The 26,210-nt window shown below is 44.1% G+C and overlaps 1 protein-coding gene across 9 annotated transcripts in view; it reads left to right on the top strand.

Moving 5' to 3' along the window:
- Dst (dystonin) overlaps positions 1–26,210 on the top strand; it is a 401,984-nt gene that overhangs the window by 74,294 nt on the left and 301,480 nt on the right. For 8 of the 9 annotated variants that reach the window (XM_041655211.1, XM_041655202.1, XM_041655203.1 and 5 more), the window contains exon 4: positions 16,642–16,849. In XM_041655211.1, the coding sequence (XP_041511145.1) occupies positions 16,642–16,849 (208 nt within the window). Of the gene's footprint in view, positions 1–16,349; positions 16,470–16,641; positions 16,850–26,210 lie in introns of those variants that run through there. The other variant, XM_041655208.1, reaches the window with a different exon arrangement.

Here is a 26,210-nt window from a genome sequence, read left to right as displayed (position 1 = left end):
CTTGACCTACCACAGAACGTTCTCATACTTTATAGAGTCGCACGGAACATTTCCCACTTACATTCTCTATTGCTCTGCCGTCAGCCCCGTGTGCTGCCTCCACAAATGCCTCTGCATTTCATTTTCTCTTTATATGATTGTTCCTGCTTTCCTTACTGATTTGTGTAAGTTCTTTACTCCTCTCTCACTGGCTTTTATTTATATTATTGGATAATTTATGTTATATAACTGGTACCTATTTACACGCGTCTTTTATGGGTGCTTGTGCCTGTGAGTCTGATTTCAAACGCTGAGGAGCTTATTCTCTTTCTCTTTTGAGACTCTGTTAGGAGCCTATGTTTGATTGTGTTTCATCTGTGGTAATTTTTTGAGATTCTGACTGAAGGTACATTTCTCTGAAGAGGGTCTGCTTTGGCCAGACCTGAATTAGTTGAGAGGAGTCTAAAAATAAACCGATAACTTCAGAGCTTTTTCACGTGGGGTCCTAAATCCAGGCCATGAAGGGCATGTGAGGACCAACTTGAGGTTATGGAATAATTTCCTGCTCTATCTGGCTTCAAAGTGGAGACAGACAGTGTCTTCAGTACACCAGGATGCTCTTGCTTTGTTCTTTTGACTCATGTTTTCCCTGGCTTTGTCTGGACTTTTAAAATTAGGCAATTTTGGCTTTGTCTTCCGTTCACCAAGCAGGTGCTTGGATGCCAAGTGAAGCTTCAGGCTCAGAGGAAGCCGGGGATAACCATAACATTTCTGTGTTTTTCTGTTTCTCTTTCTAGCCTATAGATTCTTTATACCTCCTTACTACTTCGCTGATGCATTTAAAAACGTATTATTGTTATTTTATCCATCATTTTTAGTTATTATACCATAAGAGGGCCTCTTAGGATACTAAATCTAGTACATCTGAAAAATCCGTACTTTATGTTTGTATAGCTAAGGACATTTCCCAGATGGGTAGCTCAGGTCAAGCCACGGCATCCCCCAAATTCTGGCTTCCATTCCTAAAGTACTCTAGTTTTAAACAAACAAACTAAAGCATCGTGTCAGAGTACACTAGCTCCCATCTGCCAAGATGTTGCTTTGTCCCGGTGTGGTTTGATTTCCGTGTGGGCTGAGCAGTCCATTTGTCCAGCTGCTCCTCAGCCCCTCATCTTAGAACAGATGGCACAGCCCCGCTGTTGCCCATGAAGGGAGGAGTGCACGCCTGCCCAGGGGATGGGAAGGTCTGTAGCTGCTGATTTTCAAGCCCCAACTCCCAGCACATGCCATCCATAGATTAAGCCTACAGTCTTTCAGTCGCAGGGTTTTATATTCTGGGTCGAACATAAAACCTCCTTAAATAGAGAAAACTTTATGTAGTATTTTATAAAATAATTAAGAAATAATAAGTGTGGTCATCAAATTATTTTACCTTTATTTTATTCATTGATTTTTATCTACTTTTGGCAATGAACAACTCTGTCAAAAGTGGAATCATTCATATAAATAAAAAATGAAATGAATAAAAATAAATAAGTTTTAAAAAGTGGTATCATCCAAAAGATATTTCCCCCACTTTTAAAGGCCGAGTGAGTTCTGCGAGTAAAAGGGTATTTTCTGTCTCCTTTGTGCAGGTACTATTCACTCCATATTTCTATTTTTACCTTTACCCTTAATTTCTAGCATTTAAACTTAGCTCAGAATCAGTATATATAAATAGGCTCTTTGTTATTTTGAAGAGGGACTATTAATGATATGAAATCCAGACTTCAGAAGGCCTTTCAAGGTAAAGGTTTCTTGGTTGTCCCCGAGGAACAAGGCGAAGGGACGTGAACAGTGATGCCACACGGTATGACGAGACCTGCTGGCTGAATACACTTTCTTCTGTACATGTTGTTTTCCTGTTCTCACACCGTGTTTAGCTAAACATACCTAGTTTTCTTATATCTGTCATTAAAATATATATTCTAATTATATGACCTTGGCTTACTTCTCCTGTGTTTCTGGAAGCTTGCTGGAAGCTGATGACTAGGGACCTTTAGGTGTGAAGTGGGAAGACCATGTGAGATTATGCTTTCCACCCCCCACCCCTGCCCAGTTCAGGACAAACTTGGGGCAGATGACAGAAGAAGAAATACAAACTGGAGGAACTGACCTTTATAGAGGAAGTCAGCATTTAGAGAGCTTTCAGCATGTTTGGGGCAGTGTAGGTGCTTTTGGAGGTGAATTCACCAACTGTTTTCCCATTTCATAAGAATCGTCTTGAGTGGTAGGAGCTGCAGTAGCTGTGGAGTTTGTCTTGAGTGAAGGACACAGGTAGTATAGAGTAAGAAGTAAACATGGAAAGTGCCAGGTGGGGACCAGTGCTCCTGGGGAAACTGAGGCAGAGTAAAGGAGGAGGCAAGGGGTGGTGACTTTCAGCAGACTGTTAGGTTAGATTTTTTTCTTAAAATTAACACTTGAGCAGATCTTTCAGGATGGATCCCAAGGCCTTGTGGGTGGAAAAACAGGTTTTGGATTTTACCCAGTGAAATGGAAGTCATGGGAGGGTTTTAGCATATGAATGATTTTGAAATCGTTTTAATTAATGTTTTAAAACACTTTTTAATTGATCATTTGGAATCTCACATCATGTGCCACATCCTGCTCACCTCCCAGACTTCCCATGACCGTACCCCTCCTCCCTTTTGTACCCCCCATCCAGCCAAAGTTCATTTTATGTTGTCCATGTGCTCACTGGAACATGATCAAATTCCTAGTGGCCCGCCCCATAAGGGAGGATGAGTCTTTCTCTGCCTCTGAGACAGAAGCCATCGGCTGAGGAGAGCCTGCAGTGTTGGGAGCAGGGCGGGGCCACTTCTCACCCAGGACTATTAACATGGATTCAGGTGGCAGCACAAACTGTGGGCATCTGCATTAGTTTCAGTTGTAACACAGGCAGCAGACATCAATGTGGCCCTTGGCTATATCAGGACCACTGACGCACCCATGGCCCTCAGCTGCTATACAGACCACAAGCCTCGATGTGGTCTCAGACGGTTGCACATGCCACTCACGTCAGCATGGCTAACCGAGGTAGCAGCCTGAAGGCATCACCAAGGCATTGGGCAGCGACACAGACTGCATACGTCCTGGGGCAGCAGCATGGACCACTGACACCTACATGGCCTCCCATGGTATTCCCGACCATGGTGGTCCTTTGAGGAGACCCAATCCAGAAAGTCAGACTTTCCTTGTTTCAGGCCTCCTTCGTTGTCCAGAGCCAGGAGAATCCTGCAGTTGGGCGGCAGGTTAGCAGGTTAGCGGGCTGAGTCTGCATCTGCATGAGCTCCAGGCAGTTGTACCCTTCCCTACCCTGCTGCACGATGGCAGCATATAGACCCCAGCTTCTGTAACCTGTCACCGCCATCACATTCCCACCTTTTTTCCTAGCAAGTGCTCAGCTCCATTTTTCTATATTTCCCACCTCTCCATCATAAATTTTTCATTGTAGTGGTACCTGCCCACCCTGGGCTGCATGGCCGGGGCGGGACTTGGGTGACTTCTGGCATGCCAGGGCTGTCGTTTTTAATTATGTTTTAAAGATTCAGTCTAATGTCTGAAGAATGACTGTTGGGGACCAGGAGAGAAGCGAGGAGGCCAGTTGGAATTTAGACAGGAGTTGGAATAAGAAGAATGTGGGTCTTATTTGCTGAATGTTCACTGTGTACTTTCGGTGTGCCCCTTCTATTAGTTTCAGTGGGCTGGTTGTCCCTGTGTGGCACAGAATAGGACTAAGGGCTCCAGCGGCTTAGAAGATGGTTTAAGGCTCTGCAGCTGAGAGTGTAGGAGTGCTCAATGAAACTCATAGCTTTAGCACAGCTTTTCAAGACGACGGGTGTTATTTAAAGTGTCCCGTTGTATGCTAGATTTGGTCTTAATACCTGAATACATTAATCTGATCTGCACCACTACTCCGACAGGAGACATTATTCTCAGTGATCCAAGGTTCACAAACATTGTTATGAGTTACAATATGTACAAGAGTCACTTAGCTAGTATGAAACAGAATGGAAACCCTGAAAACACTCCCATATTAAAGCCTTTGCTCTCCCTGTCACACCTTAACACTTCCCAGAATTCTTCCTGTGGTTTCCATTCTGGTAGGAAGAATTTTAACTCTGGCCTCCTTACTTAATGAGAAGACAAGAATTTATACAATGGTGAGAAAGTATACTTTCTCTTTCTTCCTTTAATTCCTTTCAGATGGTTCACACCTCCTCTTTGGAGGAAATTGCTGACAACTTACTAATTACTTTAGATTCATATCCATGCTTTATTTGTCCCTCTTATCAGCATGTGCATTTTACAAGCCTGTCACAGGCAGGGGAGCACGGAAAGAGCAACTCTAATGGTGCAGTTCAGACGTGCTGGCACCAGTGCGTGGAGGCGGATCTTCTGACTCCCTCAGATTACATCAGCGATGGACAACTGGAGGGGCCCTGAGAAGATCAGGCTGCAGTCCCTGGGCCCGGGGAGCCCTGAGGAAGAGCTAGGAGCTGGAGGGCAGACCCACCCACAGATTCAGAGTTGGTGCTTCAGGCTGCTGAAGTACTTTGTCTTTTCTAGCTCCTGAATTGAGCTAGCCTGGGTTTCTGTTAGGAAAGGACTTACTTGGTCCTTAGAAATTCTGCCTTTGTTGGTGAAAAATATTTCTAGGAAAAATTATGAAATGTTGTAGGATATTTTACTCTTTTGGCTTTGTGCGGGGGTGGGGGGAGCGCCCTGCTCCCAAATATATCACACACGAGCTTATTCTTAGTTATGAATGCCTAGCCTTAGTTTGGCTTGCTTTTGGCCAGCTTGTCTTATCTTAAATGATCCCATTTACCTTTTACCTCTGGGCTTTCCTTTCTCTATTTCTGTATACTTTACTTTACTTCTTTCTCCATGGTTTGCTGTGTAGCTGGCTCCTTCATGTCATCCTCTCCTTGTTCTCTTGCTGTTCGTTCTCTCTTTATACTCCAGGCCTGCCAGCCCCACCTGTCCTTGCTGTTGGCCATTCATCTCTTTATTAAGACCATCGGGCATTTTAGACAGGCAGAGGAACATAGCCTCACAGAGTAAAACAAATGCAGTGTAAACAAAAGTCACACACCTGGAAATAATATCCCCCAACAGAAATAGGCAACATTTTCTTTACTTCAACAAACCTTGGTTCCCTTTTTTTTTCTATCAAGATATTTTTCCAGGATATAGTCTGATGACCTCACACTCATATGAATGACTCATATTTCTTAAGGTTTGATTAGAAATAAAAGCTTTACAGATAATGAATGAATGAAGCGTGGTAGATTTTTTTTTTATTTCTTAGTAAAAAATCTGCATTGAAAATCATGGTTTTGTGGAATGAAGGTTAGTGTGTGTTTCTTTGGTGAAACCATAGCATCTAGTTTTTGGTAAAACATCAATGTAGATGTTGCACTGAAGGTGCCTTTTCGATAACCGTTGATATTCCAAGTTTTTTGCCTGGTTTTCATATCATCCTTTCAATCTCCAAGTGAAAGGCGTGGGGTACATTTAGTGTTGTGCTTTAGTAGAGGCTCACCATACTGCTTTGATAGTGTCTAGTAGCCAGTGAAGGATGTGATCGTCCTCATTCAGGATGTGAGCGAGTCGGAGAGGTCCAGCTCTTCCCTTAGGGAGTTAATTAAGGAGATGAAGCACATGGCTTCCTAACTCAGGCTGGTGGATGCCCTTGCAGACTGTGTAAGTGGAAAAACAACTGGAGCGAGTGTTTGTGCTTCTCTAGAATGGAGTCAAGGCAAGGCGTAGACACCTGACGGCATCCGGGGTAGCCAGTTGTCCCAGTTCAGCTCATCAGAGAAGCAGCGCCAGTCAGACATTGGTTATGGAACACACGTGCCTGTGCATATGCATGTGCAAACACACATGTGTATCCACAGACTAACTTATTTTAAAGAAGTTAGCATAAGAGATTGTGGAAATGGCAGCACTAAAATTATGTAGGGCAGGCTGGCAGTCTGGAAATTCGGGTGAGAACTGGTTTAACAGTCCGGAGCCCAACTTTTGTTTGCCTCACGCTAGAAACTCAGGACATCTGTGTTGCAGTCCTCAAGAAACGTCTGGAAACCTGAGTATGTGCTCAATGAGACCTCCTCTGACTGGTTGAGGAGGACCATTCACTTTACTTGGTGTCTGCTGGTTTAAATGACAAAAGAACAATGTCTGCACTGATGGTTTACCAGAAGCTAGGTGCTTGGCCTAGCCAAATCACACATTTTTGTTGTTGTTGTTGTTGTTGTTATGGACACACAGGGTCAATTCTGTGGAGGGAATGGAGTGGGGCACAAGTGGACAGCTGCTCACTCATTTTGTGCAGTGTTTTTCTGATAAAATTCATCGCTCTTTTTGTTACTGCCACATATTTTGACACATTGTTCTTTTATTGAAATTTTTTTTTTTAATATAGCCAGGCAGTGGTGGTGCACACCTTTAGTCCCACTACTTGGGAGGCAGAAATAGTTGGATCTCTGTGAGTTCCAGGCCAGCCTGGTCTACAAAAAGATCCAGGACAGCCAGGACTACACAGAGAAATCCTGTCTTTAAAAAAAAGAAGAAGAAGAGGAGGAGGAGGAGGAAGAAAAGGAAGAAGGAGAAGAAGAAGGAGAAGAAGAAAAGAGAATAAGTTTTTCATATATTATGTTCTGATCAGTTTCCCCACCCCAACTCCTCCCAGAGTGTTTCCACTTCTCCACCAGTTCCACACTCATGCCTTCTTTGTTCTCTCTCTTTAGAAGACAAAGTAAGCAAACCAGAGTAAAAACAAAACAAAAACCTCAAAGAAAAAGCAAGGAAACACACATATAGAGAAAACTCCTAAAAACATAAGATCAAAAACCATAATACGCAAGCAAAACACCAACAAAAAATACCTAAGCAAAGTGATATGCGACAGAATTACCACCGAGTTTCTTTGTGTTGGTCTCCACTGCTGAGCATGGGGTTAAGAAAACGAATTTTTCCTTTGCGAGAAGGTGACAATTGCAGGTAGCTTCTGAGTTCTCTCAGCACTGGAACCCCATCTTGCTTGAAACTGTGCCACACTCTCTGTGAGCTCATCAGTCCTGATGTGTTTTGACACATTCTTTGCTTATATTATTGTTAGAGGAAGCATTACACCAGCTGGAAAGCCCTTGATGAGAAAAGGAGGATAAAAACAAAACAGGCAATCTTTCAGGGTCAGGAGGGCAGCTGGGAAGGGGAGGAAGGTCAGGGGTTGGAATTCACAACTCATCCATGCACATTATGAGCAAGCAAGGGAGTCGTGGGGCTGTGAACTAGAGCAGAGGACTGTAAGTGAGCAGGGCTGGGCTGGGGGCACTGTGACTGAGCGAGTGCACTTGCTCTATAAGCACAGTGGAACCAGTTCATCTGCTTTCAGACAATCAGAGGTCAGAAGAAATATGGGTATTATTATTTTGTGTTTTTTAAGCAATATCACGGCTCATAAGTTGCTACAAGGCTAATAATAACATAACACATTCGTTATGGCCCATGATGTTGTATCTCGTAAGGAAGGTGACAGTGCACAAATGGTTTATGCACCTTGTCCTCTGTATATATGAGGAAAGCACAAAGGAAGGACCAAGTGGTTCAGGGAGACTGTTAGCAGCATGCTGTGATCTGTCCAAGCCGGCGTGCTGCTCACTAGTGCGGCTTCTGTAAGCAACAGCTCGCCATGCAGTGCTGCAGGTCTCTTGGGGGTCTCTATCTACTTAACCTTGTATCTTAAAACAGTTAGAGTCAGCAAATGGCTTCACAGTTCCAGCATCCACACTGCTCCTTGTGTCGACTCCTTGGGACCCTTGCTCTCCTTTCTTCTCTGACTCCCATACTAACTCTGTCCAGCCTAATTTTCAACCTTCTCACTGGTCATAGTGAACTCCCTTAGCTGACGACCTTGTCAGCCACTGCTTGGCCAGCCTTCTGCTCCGGTTTTCTTTTTCTCTCTAAATATTTTAAATCCATTGTTCCCCTCCGTCTCTAATCTTGGTGATGTAGTTTGAGCCTTGGTGATGTAGTTCGAGCCTTCGTTATTTATTATCAAACTGGTCTATTCATTACCCTTCTGTAATTACCTTTGTAATGAGGTGGCAGTGACCAATGTACAAATAGACTCTCTTTTTCCCTGCTTTTAGAATAATTTCAAATAACCTTAAAAATCACTACTACCATTATTACTGCTATTATCGCATGTGTGCTCCTGCCATGGGGCACATGTGGAGGTCAGAGGTCAATTCCTTTTGGGAATTGGGAATTGGTTTTCTTCTCCTCCAACTCAGGTCACCAGGCTTGCACTACAGGGGCTTTACCTGCTGAGCTGTCTTGCAGGCCCCAAAGTAACCTTAAAAATAAAAACCTGTGGGGCTGGAGAGATAGCTCAGAGGTTAAGAGCACTGGCTGCTCTTCCAGAGGTCCTGAGTTCAATTCCCAGCAACCACCTGGTGGCTCACAACCATCTGTACTGAGATCTGGCGCCCTCCTCTGGCGTGTGGGCATACAACAAGACAGAATGTTGTATACATAATAAATAAATCTTAAAAAAAAAAAAAGAAAAAATAAAAACCTGTGCTTGGGAAGGAGAAGAAAAAAGAGGAGACACTGGTGTTTTTAGCCCTAGTTGGAAAATGTCCCTCCCTGAATCTCAGTGCGCATGGGTCCCACCTGCTGAAGCCAGGCTCTAGGTCCCAGTCAAGTGTGGTTGAAAGGGGGAGAATTTTCTTCTCAGTGCATGTGCGGCAGCTCACTCTTCTAAGTGGAAACTTCTTCTAAGGTTTCATGTTGGGAGCAGTGAGACCCCAGATCCTGAATTTCTTGTAATCCCCTGATCTGAGTGCCTACAGCTGCTCTGAGCCGAGACCTTCAGGAGTTCCTTATGTCAGGAGAGTGGTTTCTGGTGGGTTTGGCTGGGGCTGGCTATCTCTATATAATCTGCCCCTGAACACAATAAAGGGGGCATTCTTGGGGAATTCAAGGATGACCCGTGTCGCTGTCTCTCTGTCTGTGTGTGTCTGTGTATTTTAACCTTCAGCTCCCTTGCCTGAAGCTCACGAACTGGGTGCCAGAGCACAGAGCGCAGACATGGGGGGGGGGGGCGCGGCAATTGGAGGTCCCCACCGAGATAGCGGCAGGTTCAGGCTTTATTTCAGTGTGATAACAAAAGTTTGGTGTGTGTGTGTGCGCACAGTGTCTTTTAATAAAGAAGTAATTCTTGACTTAATAACTGCTTGAAGTGAGAACATGTTTGTGAAAGCAATTTTCTGCAATTTCATTAAGGAAAATAGGTAATAAAACGGAAGCATAGGACCTGTAGAGATACAACCTTCTCTTCATGTCAGTCGGGAACAATTAAGCAGCCACAGTGGTTTAAAGTGCTGGTATCCTGGTACATTTAGTCCTTTGCTGTTGTCTCTAGTAGTGGAAACAGCGAATTAAAAAGGAACATTTTGGAAAGACACAAGGGCACCCCCACACAACAGAACGTTTTATCTGCTCAGTTTGGAAATGACAGATAAGGGAATTTGGTGGACTTTGTCTCTCTGCAGCAGTCATACAACCTTCCTGGTCTCCTGCCGTCAGCCTTCTGCTCTTGGATAGAGCAAGCGTGAGTAGGTAGCATCACCTAGTATCTAAAATTTCAAGAATGCTCATTTCTTCTGCCAGTGCAGCTGCACACATCAGCACCGCCATGTTTCCTGTTTCTCAGATGAAACATTGAAAGCCCACAGGAGCAGTTTTCTCAAGGTCACACAGCTATTATCCAATATTCACTCAGTCATAATGTATGCAACTTCAAATTTCTACAAGACAGCATAGATGGCAGAGGGTGTATGGACTCTGCAAAGAGTCTGCTTTTATGCCTCAAGCTCTACACAAGATATGATGACGCTAGCCTGTATCTTCTTTCTAACAGGAACCATAGCCACATCCTTGTTTTAAGTACTTAGAATCAAAGTCTCTCTCATGACATTGTGTAGGTAGGTTAATGCAGGGAACATCAAACCAGCAGGAAGCCAGTGGATATCGGGCGAGATTCCTGGGCAGCATGAGTCAGCATCTGTAGTCTCATATAATTCTCTAACATTTCCTGAGAATTAAAGATATTTACCATAATCAAGGAGATTGACTCAGCACTTAGAGAAAACTGATGTCACCTGGTATTGTTGGATACCCACTTAACTAAAATATTCCATACTGCCTCCATTTTGTCTTTTTTCTAGCCATCCTCTATAGTTCTTGTCTTATTCAAAACACTTGGATGGGCCTGGAGAGATAGCTCAGAGGTTAAGAGCACTGGCTGTTCTTCCCAGAGGTCATGAGTTCAATTCCCAGCAACCACACCCTGGCTTACAACCATCTAAAATGAGATATGGTGCCCTCTTCCTTCTGGTGTGTAGGGTTGCAGCAAAACACTGTATACATAAAAATAAATGTTTAAAACAAAACAAAACAACAACAAATGCTTTGATGCCAGACAGTGGTGATGCCTTCAGAGGCAGAGGCAGAGCAGATCGATCTCTGTGAGTTTGAAGCTAGTCTGGTCTACAGAGTGAGTTCCAGGACAGCTAGGGCGACACAGAGAAACCCCGTCTCAAAAAAGAAAACAAAACAAAAACACTTTCAATCCCATTCTGTTGCTTAGCATTGTGCCTCCTTCCTCCCACCCTTTATCTTTCCTTTATTCTCTGAATACAATGGTATCAATCCCTGAATTGATGACTGGAGTCTCGCACTGTGTATCATAAAAAAAGGAAAAGGACCAGGTGAAGACTGTGCCAGAATGAAAAGTGCGTGTGTTCCATACCTGAATTTTCATATGAAGTCTCCTTAGTGTTAAGTATTTGCCATTAATTTGCCTTTGAAAACTGCCCGGCTGACCCCACTATACCCACTCACACCTTGGCAACACTGGGTAGCGTTCTCCCAGAGGTGTGCTGTGCTGCAGTTTAGTGGTCCAGTCAGATCCCACTGTTCCCTTGTAGTTGCTTTATTTGTATCAGTGTTTCTATAGTATTCCTAGAAGATACATTTTAAGCTGAATTTATAAGGAGAGATACTTACTTGTAAGTCTGCTATTTTATCCCTCTGTACTTCCAGCATCCTTCCCGTTCCTTCAAGGAAGGCGCCTATAGATAGGCAAGACATATTTTCAACTGGCTGATATAAACAAACATTATCATAAAATGCAAGATTAAGTATTGTCTATAATACCAGAAGTGTCTTGGTATTATAGTTTGTGGCCCTGATTTCTTTCTGTTTTGTGGGACTGTTTTCAGGGATGTGTTTGTTTTCCTCTGTGGAAAATTATTTAAAATATTCTTCCTGTGAAAAGTTGTATTTGTAGATATTAAATACAAGCTAGTTCTTGCTGTCTTTATTTCCATACCTTTGTCTTTTAAGCTAATTCTTGCTGTGTAGCCCAGGATGACCTCAAACTCCTACTTTCATGCAAATACATGGGAAGATCTTAGAGGGTTTTGAGCATGTTCTGTTTTCTCGAGATCACAGCACGATCAAGAACACAGGCTTTGCAGTTGGAAGGTGCCAAGTCTTGGCTCCACGTTCTTCTAATAGAGTGAATGTAGATAAGAAATTCAAGTTCCCCCAAAATCTTTTTCTGTTTTGGGTTGTTGTTTCAGATGTTCAACTAATGAATTAAATGCTTAGTCTAGTCCCTGATTACAGTCACTCAGTAAACGATGCAACTGTGTGGAATATGCTGGTTAAACTGGAAGAAAGCCAGTCCTAATTCTAGCGAAGATGTCTCCAGTCCGAAGCCATGCTTTTAATGGGGACCTTAGTTAATGCCGCAATCCCGTTCATTATCCATACTAGCCAAGCTCTGGAATCAACTGAAGTGTTCACCAGTGGATGGACAGATAAACAACGTGGAGCTTCATAAACGGGATATGACTTTTAAGTCTTAAAACAAGAGGAAGCTAATCTTTGATACTTGTGGAAAAGAGCAGGAGGATGTGGTGTCAGATGCCTGTAATCCCAGCATTTGAGAGTCTGCGGCAGGAGGATCATGGGTCTGGAGAGCATAGCTAAGACAAGGCCAGACAAGGGTTGAGGATGCCAGACAGGTGGCAGAGCACCTGTATTGTCTCGCAAGGGTTAGGCTCGGCTTAGTCCCTACCCTCCCTCTCCACTACAGGCAGCCAAAAAGACTTTTTATGTATTTCCCCTCAATTCTTTATTTGGACCCGTCCCCTGAATCAAGAGTAGTTATCCTGTCATCACAGTGGCTAGTTCTGTTTAATTCAATTAAAAATAATTACAGACATCACGTTTCTTTAGTCTGCATGTCCTTAAGATCAGGACATCTTTTCTATAACTATCATATTACTGTCACACCTTAGAAAGTTACAGTCCTGATGTATCTGATAAACCATCATGACTCATGTTTATATTTTTCCCAATTCTCCCTAGGATGTGTTTTTAGCCCGCCCCTCCCTCCCTCCCTCCCTCCCTCCCTCCCTCCCTCCCTCTTTCCCTCTCTTCCTCCTTCCTTTCTTTTTCTTTTTTCCTTCCTCCATTCCTCCCTCCCTCCTTCCCTTCCCTTTCCTTCCCTTCCCTTCCTTTTTATTTAAATAATAAAGAGTTCAATCATGGTTCCTCTCTCTCTCTCTCTCTCTCTCTCTCTCTCTCTTTTCTCACACACATGCACTCATGCACACACATGCACATATTTGGTGGCCCTTTTGGTCTGTTACATCCTGAAGAGTCCCTTCTTTTTAGGAAATATGTTTCAAACTATGAATTGTTTTGCAGAATCTCGGAAGATATCTTATAAAATAGCCCATAATCAGGATTTGTGTAAATCTCTTATTTTTATTTTTTATTTTTTTCAAAATTTATTTATTTATTATATATACAGTATTCTGTCTGCATATGTGCCTGTAGGCTAGAAGAGGGTACCAGGTCTCATTATGGATGGTTGTGAGCCAGCATATGGTTGCTGGGAATTGAACTTAGGATCTCTGGAAGAACAGCTAGTGCTCTTAACCTCAGAGCCATCTCTCCAGCCCCTCTTCTCTTATTTTCTAAAAAATTAATGTGAACCATACATATATAGACATGTGGATAGGCGATGAGTGTGTGGGCCATTGAGAGTGTGCTCTTCAACCCATGGGACTCTGAATGTCTGGCTCTTTCACAAAATCCTTCTCTTTGGACTTGTTTTCCAGTGGCTTTAGAGGGTACCCAGTGCCAAGACAATTTCCTGGCAGTTTCTCACAGATCAGGCCGTGCAGGCTGGGCCACATCCAGTTAGGCAATCCCACTGTCGACGGTGCAGATTCTGTCCTGGGACTTCAAGTAGAAAGTTACTGTCCATTTTAAAATGTCATATTATGTAATTATCCTGGCATTAGAAGATTTTGGTTGTTTTTGTACCATGTAAATGAACTGGCTATCAGGAACGTTAGAGTGATCTTTTAGTGATCTAATTTGATAAAATTGGTTTACTGTCTCGAGTTGTAGAAGACCCGGTGAGGGTTGTTGTGTTTTTATTTGTTCTGGTTATAGAAACTCAGTATGAGTACAGAGGTAGTGCTCACCAATTCATGGGGAAAAAAGGAGAGCGACAAATGTCAGCTTTGTCTTCACAGCCCAATTACCCTTTCCCTTTTTGGAGAACTAGCTCCTATTTCCCTTGTTATCTGCAAGCTGTGATGACAGAGGGTGGTGTGAATTGGAGCCCTAACCCCTGGGTCAGGAGGCCAGAGAAGCCTGTGCATTTGCTGATGTAGTTTCTGTGTAATGGCTTATTTGTTTTGCTCTGGAAGGAGGCTTCAGTGGGCTCCATTCACTTTGCAGTGGGTCTCCTGAGCCCCGAACATATAGTTTCCATATCTGATATTTTCTCTGGACATTTCCTTTTGGTGAATTTAAAAATTGTAAGAAACAAATGAATCATGTTAATCTTTGTCATTGCCCAGAGACAACCACTCTTGAGTAGTAATACATCATCTGTCTTTTTATACACACAGTGGGTACACATATGTATATGGATTTTTTTAAAGGTTTCATTATATATGAATTATTTCTTCTTTGTTAAATGTAGATCAACTTTTTTGTTTACCTGCTACAGAGTAGCCCATGGGATAGACACAGTATATTTAACTAGTCTCCTATAGATGGACATAGATACTTGTATTTCAATAGGAGTTGATCTTCAGGCAACCAATGGAATAAGAACTAGGATCGTGGAGCTTTTGATGCTCTTGGAGTCTTTTTCCTTTGTCCTAAGCCCTCATCAAAGGTCAGGCTCTAGAGTTTGGATCAGAGAACTGTTTACTTTTCTCCAAACAAATAAAACACAGTAGTGTTCTCATACTATTCTCTCCACCCCAAGATAGTGACATGATTTGGCAAGTCATTACAGATCAATAAGGGATATAAAAATTTATGTGAGCTCTCCACTTTGAAGTAGCTTCATTTAAATATAGTCTTAGTTTTCCAGCTGTCAAACGGGCTTTCATTTTGTAGAACGTACCTCCAGTTCTAAAAGTGATTTTGGTCGGTGTGTGTTTGGGAAAAAAAAGTGAATACTCTAACTGTTAAAAGGTTTGAACCCTGTAGACAAGTAGGAGCATTACTGCTTAGAAGCATGTCTGATATAAATGTGTGTGGTCTGTATGTCCCTATAGTAAATTGTTGAAAGATGTGGTCCTGCTAATTTTTTTTCTTACCGTTCTCTTATCTAGTTATCAGTTACATGGCCAGATTAGAGGCTGTGCCAGTCAACACCCTTGGGTCCAGGGAAGTCACTGTTCCCATCTGGCTGTGAGGTGATTAATAGTGTTGCTGTCATGGCATAAATCACATTTTGTTGTTCAGTCAGCTGAGACTCTGACCATTAAAAAAATTTACTCTGCAAAAATCAATAACCAGTGGTTTTTGGAAAGGCACAGTTATCCCTCCCATCTCAGGACGGATTAGCAAATTACTGGTCTCACTAAAATAGTACAATCTCAAAGGTAAAGGATGGCCTTAAGAAAGGACAAGCAGAACACGAGGAAACTAGAGAACTCCAATAACCCCTAAAAGTCCTTAAGAAGGTCTCCCCTCCCTTTAGATCCCACCAACAGCAAACCTCAGATAACTCAAGTTGGATTTTCAGAAATTAGGGAAATAAATTGGGTTGATGACAGCCAAATGCTGTGGCTTAAAATACAGAAATTCAAGTGTATTCATTTATTTTCCCTACTGTCTTCATATTACCCAGAAAGTGAACATAAATTAGATAAATATTACCATGCTTCGTGCTTTGGCCCTGAACAGCTGTGGTTTGAACGGTGGTCCGTGGTCCTGATGCCGTCATAGCCTGTTTATCGGGTCCTGTGTGAGTGCTGGGATGTTGCTCATACATCCCGTTGCTGTTGCGGTTACCAGTGTTTTTGCTTCAAATTGGAGCTTGCCTCACTGAGATTTCTGCCTGCAGCTTGCTGCTTGGGAACCCATGGCTACAGCTTTCATCTCGAGGAATTCAAGTTTTGCTAGTTTGGCATCGTCACCTTGAGCCCCAGCAAAGAGGCAAATGAAGAGTACCCTTCAATATTTTCGAGAGTTTTTAATCCAGTCCACAGCACAGACAGTCGGCACCTTTTTCTCCCTGAGCTGTAGACTGTCTAAATAGTCACAGACACAATCCAATGAAAAAGAAGGGAATAGCACTGTGTGCCTTTTTATGAAAAATCTGAGTCTGAGGATACCGAGCTCCTGCAGGATCTGGGAGGAATAACCTTCAGGCAAAGCGTTTTGGTAAAAGTCTGTGTTTCTCATCTTACTGTGCGATGGCTTCAGCTGAGAACTTGGCTTCCTGTCCCTGCGCTGTGTCCTTCTCATTTACATTATTGGCAGTTGTTCCCCACTGGAAGTTTAAATTATCTCAAGAACTCTAAACTGAGTTCAGATGTTTGTTTATTGGCGTTGCCTTTGGCTTTTGAAAACAGGCTTTTGTGCTCTCCCAGACTTAAGAAAAGGCTCTTCTCAGAATCAGCCCTCCCTCCCTCCTCGGCCTTTCTGGGAACCTGCTTCAGGCTCATGCAGAAAATTAAATAAAGAGGACACAGGGCTCAAAACTGCTTAAAAGGAGGTTCCTGTGACTAGGCGGCTTGAAACGGAAAGGAGGTGGGACCCAACATCCTGCGTTTGTGCTTTGTTTTTGAAACTCAAAGTTAGTTGCATTAATGAATTAACCAGAAGGCTAGTAATGGAAAATGTTTCTTCTGTCCTGCTGGGGGAGCCAGATACTATAGATTTGTCACAGGAAGGCTGTTGATTCTGGCTTCATTGTTGGGCTAGTCATTTGTTGAGCTGGTGGCTGGAGCGCAGGCCACACACTTCTTCCTTCTGGTCTTCATGCATTGGAACTGCTTGCTTATTGTTTCTGTTGGAGCAGACTTGGCCAAGAAAATATGGTGAGCCCTGGAGTTCATTTTATTTTTATTTGCGTGTGTTTTCTCTGGCGGGCAGAGAGAGCAGCTTGGAGGTGGGGAGGGGGCAGAGTTATCGTAACTGATGATCATTTGTAAGCGGGGGATCGTTTGTGAGCGTTCTGCCGCTAAGCTTTTCCTGTGTCATCCTCCTCAGAGCTCCGGGAACGCGTCCTACCGCTGCTCCATGTCCTCCTCTGCGGATTTTTCTGACGAGGATGATTTCAGCCAGAAATCTGGCTCAGCATCTCCAGCTCCTGGAGACACCTTACCCTGGAATCTGCCTAAACATGAGCGGTCCAAAAGGAAGATTCATGGGGGCTCGGTGCTGGACCCGGCTGAGAGGGCTGTGCTTCGGATAGCAGGTAAGTGGGGGAGGGGATGGGGGTGGCAGAAATTCGCCCATCTGTTCCCTGGTGCTGTATCTGCAAGCTGATGCACTGGGTAGAAATTGTCTCAGGTGGGGGAGGAAATGACCATGTTTACTTCCCGGAGCGCTTCTCCTCCCTGCACTGGTGACTAAGCTGTTTGGCCCTGCTTTCTGGTTGGATGAATCGATAGATTCTGAAAGCAAGCAAATATTTACAGGTATCTGTGCTAAACTTTCTGTAGATGCACACTGACCATCGAGGCAACCAGAGAGTATTAATACCGTAGACTTTCTGGAGGATTTTGCTGGAAGCTGGGGGAGGCCAGTCTTCGTTTTCTTTCTTTTCTTTTCTTTTTTTCCCCCCAAGGGCACTGAGATACGCATGTCTAACTCAAGTCTCATGGTTTTTGGTACCTAGGATGCTGAGCATAACCCAGCAATTTGAACATTTTTTTTAATGTAGCTTTTCTGTATGCATCATGTCCGTAGGTGCTTTGTGTCCTTATTGTTTGTGAGGGACCATCACGGACTCTGGATTAATTAATACATGGGGAGAGGCCGGTGTTTCTGTCCTGTGCGAGGGATAGCTTGTTTCACATAGCTGAAAGCTGAGAACACCAAGGAAGCAGCTTTCAGGCCCGTAGCTCCCCTGGGGCTTGTGCAGGCATACATGCGGGTTGTGTGGGTCTGTCACAGGAGAGGGGATAGCTCTGCATTCCTTTAAGTTTTTCCCCACTCTTGGAATGGTAATAGGGCAGGATGGGCTGGGTACTTCTCTGGAGATTCACTTATAAAGGCCAAAGGCTAAAGGCCAGATGTTCAGGCCTCCTTCCCTCTCCTGTCCCCAAGTTGTTAACTAGGCAGGGTTGGGGGCTGTGCTCTCATAGTTGCCTTTGCTTCCCAGGTACTGCACCATCGGGGCTTTGTCTTCAGCCATCGGGGTGCCTAGAGTCTCCATAGGGTCCCCAGTGGGATTTTTTAATGATGAGAGAAACAAACAGCTTGGCCAATCACTATGTAGTCAGGGTTTCTGGGGCAACAGCCCTGAGCTTCTTTTGGCTTCTGTTGTGAGATGCTGGCTGGTGTCACCCAGCCTTGGAGAAGGAGGGGTGGAGCAGGAAGGGGAAGGGGAGGGACGATGGCCTTTGGAAGCCAAGTGAGAGTGAGGTGGTTTGGGCCTTGGCTCTGACTGCCCTCCTGTGTGTGTTTAGTCATTGGGCCTGCCTCTGTCTTCTTGAGAGCTCACTGCAGCTCAAGCCTCATGGAGCGGAAGGACACTAGCAGACCCAGACTTTTGGCTCAGCCAAAGGAGAACATTGGTGAAGGGAAGGTGTATACAAGCTGTCAGCGTGGAAAGCCTTAGGCATCGAAGCAGGGAGCCTATTCCGTGTAGTTCTGTTGTTGTTTTGGTTTTTGTGTGTTTTTATATGGGCTCACTGTATAGCCCTGGCTAGCCTGAGACTCCTTATATCGGTCAGGCTGGCATCAAACTCTTGGAGATCTGCCAACTTCTGCCTCTCAGATGCTGGGATCCAAGTCATGCACCACCACACCCAACATGTGGTTTTTGCAGAAGGTGGATGTTTTGTTTGTGTAGTAAAGGAGTTTATGAGGTAGAAACAGGTAGGTGTTTGTTAGAGGGAATGCGATTACATAAACTGCAGAACATGTTAGCAGGCATATGTCACGGGAGCTGCTCTTACCCACCACTGAGCACTGTAGGAAGCAAAGGCATGGAGGGGTCAGGGAGAGCAGTGGTGAAGAGGGTACTGCAGATCTGAGGGCAGAGGCTAGTGCTGGTCACTGAAATATCCGCTGAGTTTGAGATGGGTTACTGAGACCTCAAAGTATATACTTCTAAAGTCACACAAATTCTTCAAAAAATAGAATAAAACTAAATGAACAACAAACAATATGGAAGTGTAGAGGCATATTGCTGCTTTTTTTTTTTTTTTTTTGAGACAAAGTTTCTCTGTAGCTTCGGCGCCTGTCCTGGAACTAGCTATTGTTAGCTATTGTTAGGCCTCGAACTCACAGATCCTCCTGCCTCTGCTGGGATTAAAGGTGTGCACCACCACCACCCAGCTATATCACTGCTTTTTAAAATATTCGTAAATTACATGTTTGCTATGCAAATCATAAATCATAATCCCACAAGGAGGACAGAGTTGGAGCCAGTCCACAGTGTCTGTTTAATCCCTTGTGTGTCTAAATTAGGAGATTCAGGGGTATTATGTATCAGACTGGCCACTGTTTACCCAGTGCAGTGAGGGTATAGTCTGTCTAAGGGAGCCAGGTGATAAGGATAGTTTGAAAGCGTGCCACTAAAACTTCCATTTCTACTTTTACAACACATTTGACGTTCTTCTTGGAACTCAGCTCTTGTTTGGAATTCGTCGCTTGTGAAAGATGGAGTGCAGGTCGGAAGTGGGGGGAAAGTTTGTGGTGCTCGTGTGATAGTTCTTAAGGCCATTAGAGTAGAGATGTTTGTGAAGTGTCCCCTGAGTCAAAAAACCACGTGGGCTGTAGGATAACCTAATCCATCTGTCGTTAACACATGCCTATTGAGTAAAACACAGAATAGAACACAGTTCTGCCTTTAAAAAGTCATAGTTAATATGACAAATAGATGAGCTGCCAGATGGTTACAACATGCTTTGAGAGATTAGCCGTCATGGCTGGACGCACCTAATATTAAAAGAACCGGAGGAGTCTCGTTGACCTTGGGGAGAAGGGAGATGTGGGAGGCTCCTGGAAGGGTGTTGAGAGGAAGTACTACTTGATCTGAGATCAAAAGAGCTTGATAGAATTAGGGTGACAGGGAAGGCCACTTCAAAGGGAGGGAACAGCGTGAGCAAAGACAGGGGACTTGTTTAAATGTGACCTGCAAGCGGCGTGTGTAGCTAAGTGTAGGGATTGCAAGGAGGGTAGAAACTACGTTGGGAGTTGCAGTGTGGAGCCCTTGGGGCTGCTCCCGCTGCACACAGCGGGGATGCTGAAAGGTTTTAGAGCAGTGCAGTAATGCAGTCAGGTTTGTGTTCTAGGAAGTCAGTGATGGTGACATGTTTCTCATACTTTATTGATCTCTATCTACAGATAGCTCAGTGGTGGAGCCCTTGCCTTGGCTGCCCAAGGCCTTGGTTTGATGCACAGCACTGAAAAAAATATTTACTGCTGGGCAGTGGTGGCGCACGCCTTTAATCCCAGCACTCGGGAGACAGGCAGACAGATCTCTGTGAGTTTGAGACCAGCCTGGTCTACAAGAGCTAGTTCCAGGACAGGCTCCAAAACCACAGAGAAACCCTGTCTCGAAAAAACAAAAACAAACAAACAAACAAAAAACAAACAAACAAACAAAAAAAAACAAGGTGGGGAGCCAGGCATAGTGGTGCACACTTTTGATTCCAGCACTCAGGAGGCAGAAGCAGGTAGATCTCTGTGAGTTTGAGTCCAGCCTGATCTACAGAGTGAGTTCCAGGACAGGTTCCAAAGCTACAGACAAATGCTGTCTCAGGGGTGGGGGAGTTATTGTCACTTCATTTTATTAAAATCTGCAGTTATAGGGCTTCAGCGTCTCTTTCTCGGATCACTGAGACTGAATAATAGGTAAGGACGGGGACTTCGCAACACTGTAGAAGTGCATTTTAGATGTGAATAATTTAAATCCGCTGTCCTTAGCTGTAGGGTATTGTCAGTTGGGTTTTCCATCTTGAAATCACCTGTAAAAGCACTTGGTTCTTCAGTGGTAATGTTTTTAAAAGAGATTTTTTTTTTTTTTTAACGCTAGGATTGGCTGATTGGAGCAGTGATTCTCAACCTGGGGTCGCGATCCTTAGATGGTTCGCGTCAGATATCCTTCATATCAGATATTTACATTATGATTCATAGCAGTAGCAAACTTACAGTTATGGCATGGCAATAAAATAATTTTATGGCTGAGGGGGGTCACCACAACATGAGGAGCTGTATTAAAGGGCAGCAGCATTAAGAACGTTGAGAACCACTGCACTGGAGGATCTGATTCTGAATGTAGGAAAGTTTGGATTTAATTCCTCCTCTGCCACCATCCCTGAGTCTGTTGCTGTTTTATGAGACAGGTTCTCATTCGGCACAAGTTTTCTGTCAGTGTGCTGAGGCTGACCATGAATCCTGACCCTCTTGCCGCCATCTCTCCAGTGCCAGGATTACAGCTGTACACAACTATGCCCATCTCTAGCTGTGTTTTGGTTGGACAATTACTGAACTTTTCTTAGCTCCAGTTTCCTAATTGAAGACTCATGGCTGTGGTGATAAATAGGACAGAGACATGGAAGCTAGAAGTAGATAACGTAAAACATTTTTGCAACATGGAAAATACTCTATAGTGATGCGATAGCCATGTGCATAGTGCCGTGTCTTCTAAGCAGGTACAGATACATCCCAGGAGGCCTGTAAGCACCCTATACAATAGGACCTGTGGTTTTCTCAGTTCATAGATGCCCTCAGTGAGTAGAAGCACCCAAGGCCGTCCATCAGTTAGGATCTGGATTCGGACGGTCTTGACTCCAAAGCCAGGTTCTTAATGCTGTGCTCTGGTTGCTTTCCTGTGGATTATACTGTTAGTACTAGCATATCCACCCACTATTATGGTTTCAAGAATGCTTGGGGCAAAGGCTAAACCCCAGATGCTAATTGTGTTCATTCTGACTGGCTCTTTAAATGGACAGTTTAAAAACACTAAAATATGTGCTGACTGTATTCATAAACCAGATGCTACTGGGTGTCGGTTGCTGATGAAGTCGTGGACTTTTCCTTCCGTGGCCTTACTGTGTATTCAGCGAGGGCTGTCTGTATGAATGACATGTGGAAGTGGGAACTCATCGTTAACTCTTCATTTCAAGAACTTGTCCCAAGGTTACTACATAAACTAATATGCACAAGAACAGCTTATTGAGTTTTATTATACGCAGGGATCAAACTCAAACCAGAGACCAAGCTAGACAAGTGATCTAGCTAGAGAAGAGAGATGAGGTGCTTTATTTGGGGAAATAAAAGCAGGTCAGTTGCCGAGGAGGAGTTACCTGCCCTGATTCTAACAGAAATCACTTTTCAAGCATATTTCATCCTCATATAGTGTGGACAGAAAATGGTTTCAATTCCATAGCACTAAACATCAACGAAGGAAGAGTCAAGGGGGGAGAGGCCAGTAGAAACAAAAGGAGGAAATAGGAGATGGAAGACTTAGAGAGAAGTGTCATATATCCAGATGGTTAACGAGTGGGCTTTCTATGCATGGAAATAGTGGTAGCTAACACTAAAAAAACTCTTTTATTCTCAGAGCTTCATTTAGTTACTATCTTCCCATATTTGCCTGTGAAGATAATCAGTTACTTTGTGGTGACCCACAATGAGGATGCAGGATTCCATCCACAGCTGCTGGACTACAGTCAGTGTTTTTGAAAAACATCCATTACATGCCTAGTGCCAGTTGGTTCATCTTGGGGTCCTTTAAAGTTACTCATTTTAGCATATGGCGAACCAAATTTAACAGAACTATATCCCCTTTGCTCAATGGATGCTAGTACTATGTTTAGTGAATAATACAAGGGAAGAGGGAGGGGACAGTAGTGTGGACTGTGGTGAATGGACAGTCCTTCCTAGAGCAGCAGCAGATGCGCCGGCAGGCTCTGGGGGGCAGAAGGGAGGGGCCGCCTGCTGGTCTGCAGCAGCTCTGACCCTGGAGGCACTGTCAGGCCCTGAAGCACCCTGCCACCTCCAGAGGCCGCCAGGTCTGGACGTCCGTCCCCAGGACGCGGATCGGTCCCTTTCGTCCCCTGTTACAGTGACCTGGTCCTCTATGCCGTCAGATGGGCTAGGGAAAGTACTTCCAATATGGTCGACGATACCCCTTCCACGGGGAGAGCCTCCAGCCCCTCAGTAGGGACTAGCCCCGGGGCTTTGTTTCCCCGCACCTGTTGTGGGTCCCAAATAGAAACCGCGCTGGGACCAGCGGCGGGCGGAGGGCGGTGGGCGGGCCAGAGGGCGGTGCCGGAGCCCAGCGCTGCTGCTCCTCCTCCCGGGCGGGCGTCTGCGGCGCAGCCCGGAGATGCCGCAGAAGCGCGGCGCATCCCGGCGGGGCAGCGCTGTCCTCCGCAGCGCCGTGGCCCGGGGCGCAGTCTCAGGAGGCTGCCTGTCCCGCGCCACCGCCCGCGGCCACCCGAAGCCTTCCCTGGGGTCGCTGTCCCGGGCTTGCCGCCGCGCTGTCCCTCCAGCCTGGGATTTCTGACGCCCCCTCCCGGGTCGCGGGCCCACGGGCGCGGCCAGCACCCCAGACCCCGGCATGGCGGGGTACCTGTCCCCCGCCGCCTACCTGTACGTGGAGGAGCAGGAGTACCTCCAGGCCTACGAGGACGTCCTGGAGAGGTACAAAGGTACAAGATCCCTGTGATGGGCTGCGTGGCGGGGCAGGGCCGGTGGGAACCGTTTTACCTTTCCCAAATCAGAGCTACCCCCGCGTGGGCACAAGTAAACAGCAGCCGGAACCAGCTCTGGGGACCGTCAGGTGCTCTGGATGAAATCCTGTACCCCAGAACAGAGCTGGGTGGGAGAGGGTTCGGAGACGCCCTAAGGGTAGGCGGTGGAATGGAGGGCGGGGGAGGTCTGTTTCCAAGAAGCACTTTGCGTTTTCTTTTCCTTTGTAGAAGCTCTTAAGCACCAAGCCTAGCCATAATTCTTCCTAGGAGGGTGGATGCCATTACTTCTCTGTGAGATTTCCAAGCCTGGCTGGTCCTACCTGCTATAGGCTTGACCTACCTACAAAGGTTCTTGTATTGAGCACACCATGAACCACCACATCATTTTTTTTTTCTAAAAAAAAAATTGTACTTATGTGAAAAAGTTATTACTTACGACTATATTCTAACTTTAATGCAGTCCAAAATTATTTCATATCATGATAAAAAGAAGACTTTAATCTCAGAGTTGGTCATATATTTAAATATAAAGACGTCTATTTGAGATGTTTTTTCTGCTGATTGTTTAGGTTCAGGAAATTTTGTGCCAACTTGATTCTCATGGACATATATGTTAGGAATGCTTTGACTTTGAAGTTAATATGCTAGCTAAAATGGAAATGGTACTTTCCCATGTTGAGTCTTTGTGTCTCCTGAAATGTATTTTTAAGTATGCCTAGACCAGTGTTATTGGGAGTTCACGGTTGTTTCGTATTCCGTTGTGAGGATGGCTCACCGATGTGTGTGAATAAAGAGTTAACAGTGGTTTCCTGTGATGGGTCCAAGTGCATCTCCTGAATATTTGCCTTGGGGTTAGTAACTCAGTTTCTGCAAATTAAATAAAATGCATGCAGTTTTCTGTTACTAATATAAATCTAAAGCTGACTAACAGAATTTCCGAGCTCCCTGTAGCTCAGAGTCTTCCTGCAGTCATGTTTCATGCCTTTCTAGAATGTGTTCTGTGACAGGCATTCTTAGACTTTGCATATCATCTTTGTAAACACAACTGGAATTCCTTTGTGCCAAAGTCTCTTGTGGATAATACCACTCTGAGCAAGTGCACTGATATTTTAAGCCTACTCATATCTGGGCATTTGCTTGTGTATGTAATGTACTGAGGTTTGCTTCTTTTTTTTTTTTTAATATTCTTACTTAGCTGTCCCTAGAAAGTTAAAAAAAGAGAAATATTGCAAAATAGGCTGTAAGAAAAGGCAAGAAGGTCTACAATGTATATGTGCTTTTAATTTTTCTATTTTTAATTTTTTTTTGTCCAATCAAGTTCAGTATCAGTGGTGAGTGGGTAATTTAAGGTGACTGAAAAAGAAATAACCGGACTGCTGATTTTGGCCAGTCTTGAGGAAAAAGACTTTGTTTAAAAGCTTGTCTTATTTGTCCTGGTAAATAACAGAAAATTAAATATAAGTGGCCACTGTGCATCTCTCATTACTTCATTTTGATGCTAATATTACTGCCAGTAATGCACTCAAACATAAATTTCTTAAGACATTTTGCCCAAGATTCCACAGACAGAAATCAAGGGGGGTATTTCCCTCACTCTTTGTGGTTTTGAAATGCTTAGGTCATCAAATTGCATTTGGCTGTACAGATGTTCTGAATTTCACTTAGTTTTGGAGAGGAAAAGAAGCTTGTTGGCCAGCGTACTCTATGAAAGGCTGGAGACCTGGGGAAGCCATTGTTTCCTGATGTGTTTGAGAGCCAGTTTTGATTTCCCATCAGTGACCAATACGATGACTTCACTACTGCACTTATTATCCCAATGGCTGGCTATAAGGGCTGATCTAATCAGAAAAGAATTGTCTGCTTTGAATAGGGAGTGCCAATTTGCAAAACTTTCCAAGTTCAGTTTTCTGAAATACTGCATTGTTCAACACATTGTGTGTTCCAGTTTGAAGAAAGATTATTTTGATTTTTATTTCAGTTTAAATCCTTGGTTACAAGAGTGCATTTGCTCTTCTGTACCGTGTGACTGGGTTGCCAGGTATATGCCCAGCTGTTGAGTAGGGTAAGTGGTAGAGTCAACTGGAGTAAATTCAAAATGAGCCTGTTGTCAAAATATAAAATTACAGTAATCTATAATGTTAGGAATTAGAAGTCTTGGGTTTGGAAGCTGGGAGCCTGTTCGGCATAGTCCTCATGCAGTCTTGGGAGGACTCCATCCCAGGCCCTCTGGAGACAGTGTTAGTGGTGAGCAAGCTCTGGGTTTTCATGGTGTGCGCTATTCTTGTGTATGGCTTCGGTCCTTTAAGTCAGAGTAAAAATAGGCAACTGTTTACTGAACTAGAATAACACTAGGATTTATTTGCTACAAAGACGGGTGCCGTTTTCTGGATCATATTCTCATCCGGTTATTTGTAAAACAGATTCATAGTCAAAACATTCCTGGTTTGGTACCAAATCAGAGTGAATAAAGGCATTTAAAAGAAAGCATAATTCTTTAATATTGTTTATATTTGAAATTGCCCATGTTAGCACCTTTCTATCTATTGTAAATTATCTAGTACATTCCCTGTATGATAGGAAATACTTTGAGTAGCTTAGTATAAAAGGTAGAGTGATTTCATCTTCTCAAGTATAGCGAAATGAATGTTATAGATGAATCCTTAGCTGTCACATTAATCTGAAGGGCTGCTTGCCGCCTGGGTTGTCATTGATCGTGTCTTCCCAACACAGATACTTTTATATGATGTTAAGTGTGAAAATGCCAGTGTGAATCATATTTTATTCTGTGTGGTTTTTACTTAGTTATGTGCGTGAGTATGCATGTGATGTGTGTTTGTATCTGTCGTGTGTGTGTGAGTTGTGAGGGTCAGAGGACAACTTTGGGAAGGAGTCAGTTCTTCCTTC

The sequence above is a fragment of the Microtus oregoni genome, unplaced genomic scaffold, assembly GCF_018167655.1.
Source record: "Microtus oregoni isolate MIOR12 unplaced genomic scaffold, Mior012 000007F_ref0000211, whole genome shotgun sequence".
Taxonomy (NCBI): Eukaryota; Metazoa; Chordata; class Mammalia; order Rodentia; family Cricetidae; genus Microtus; species Microtus oregoni.
This window is presented reverse-complemented; position numbering and strand designations above follow the sequence as displayed.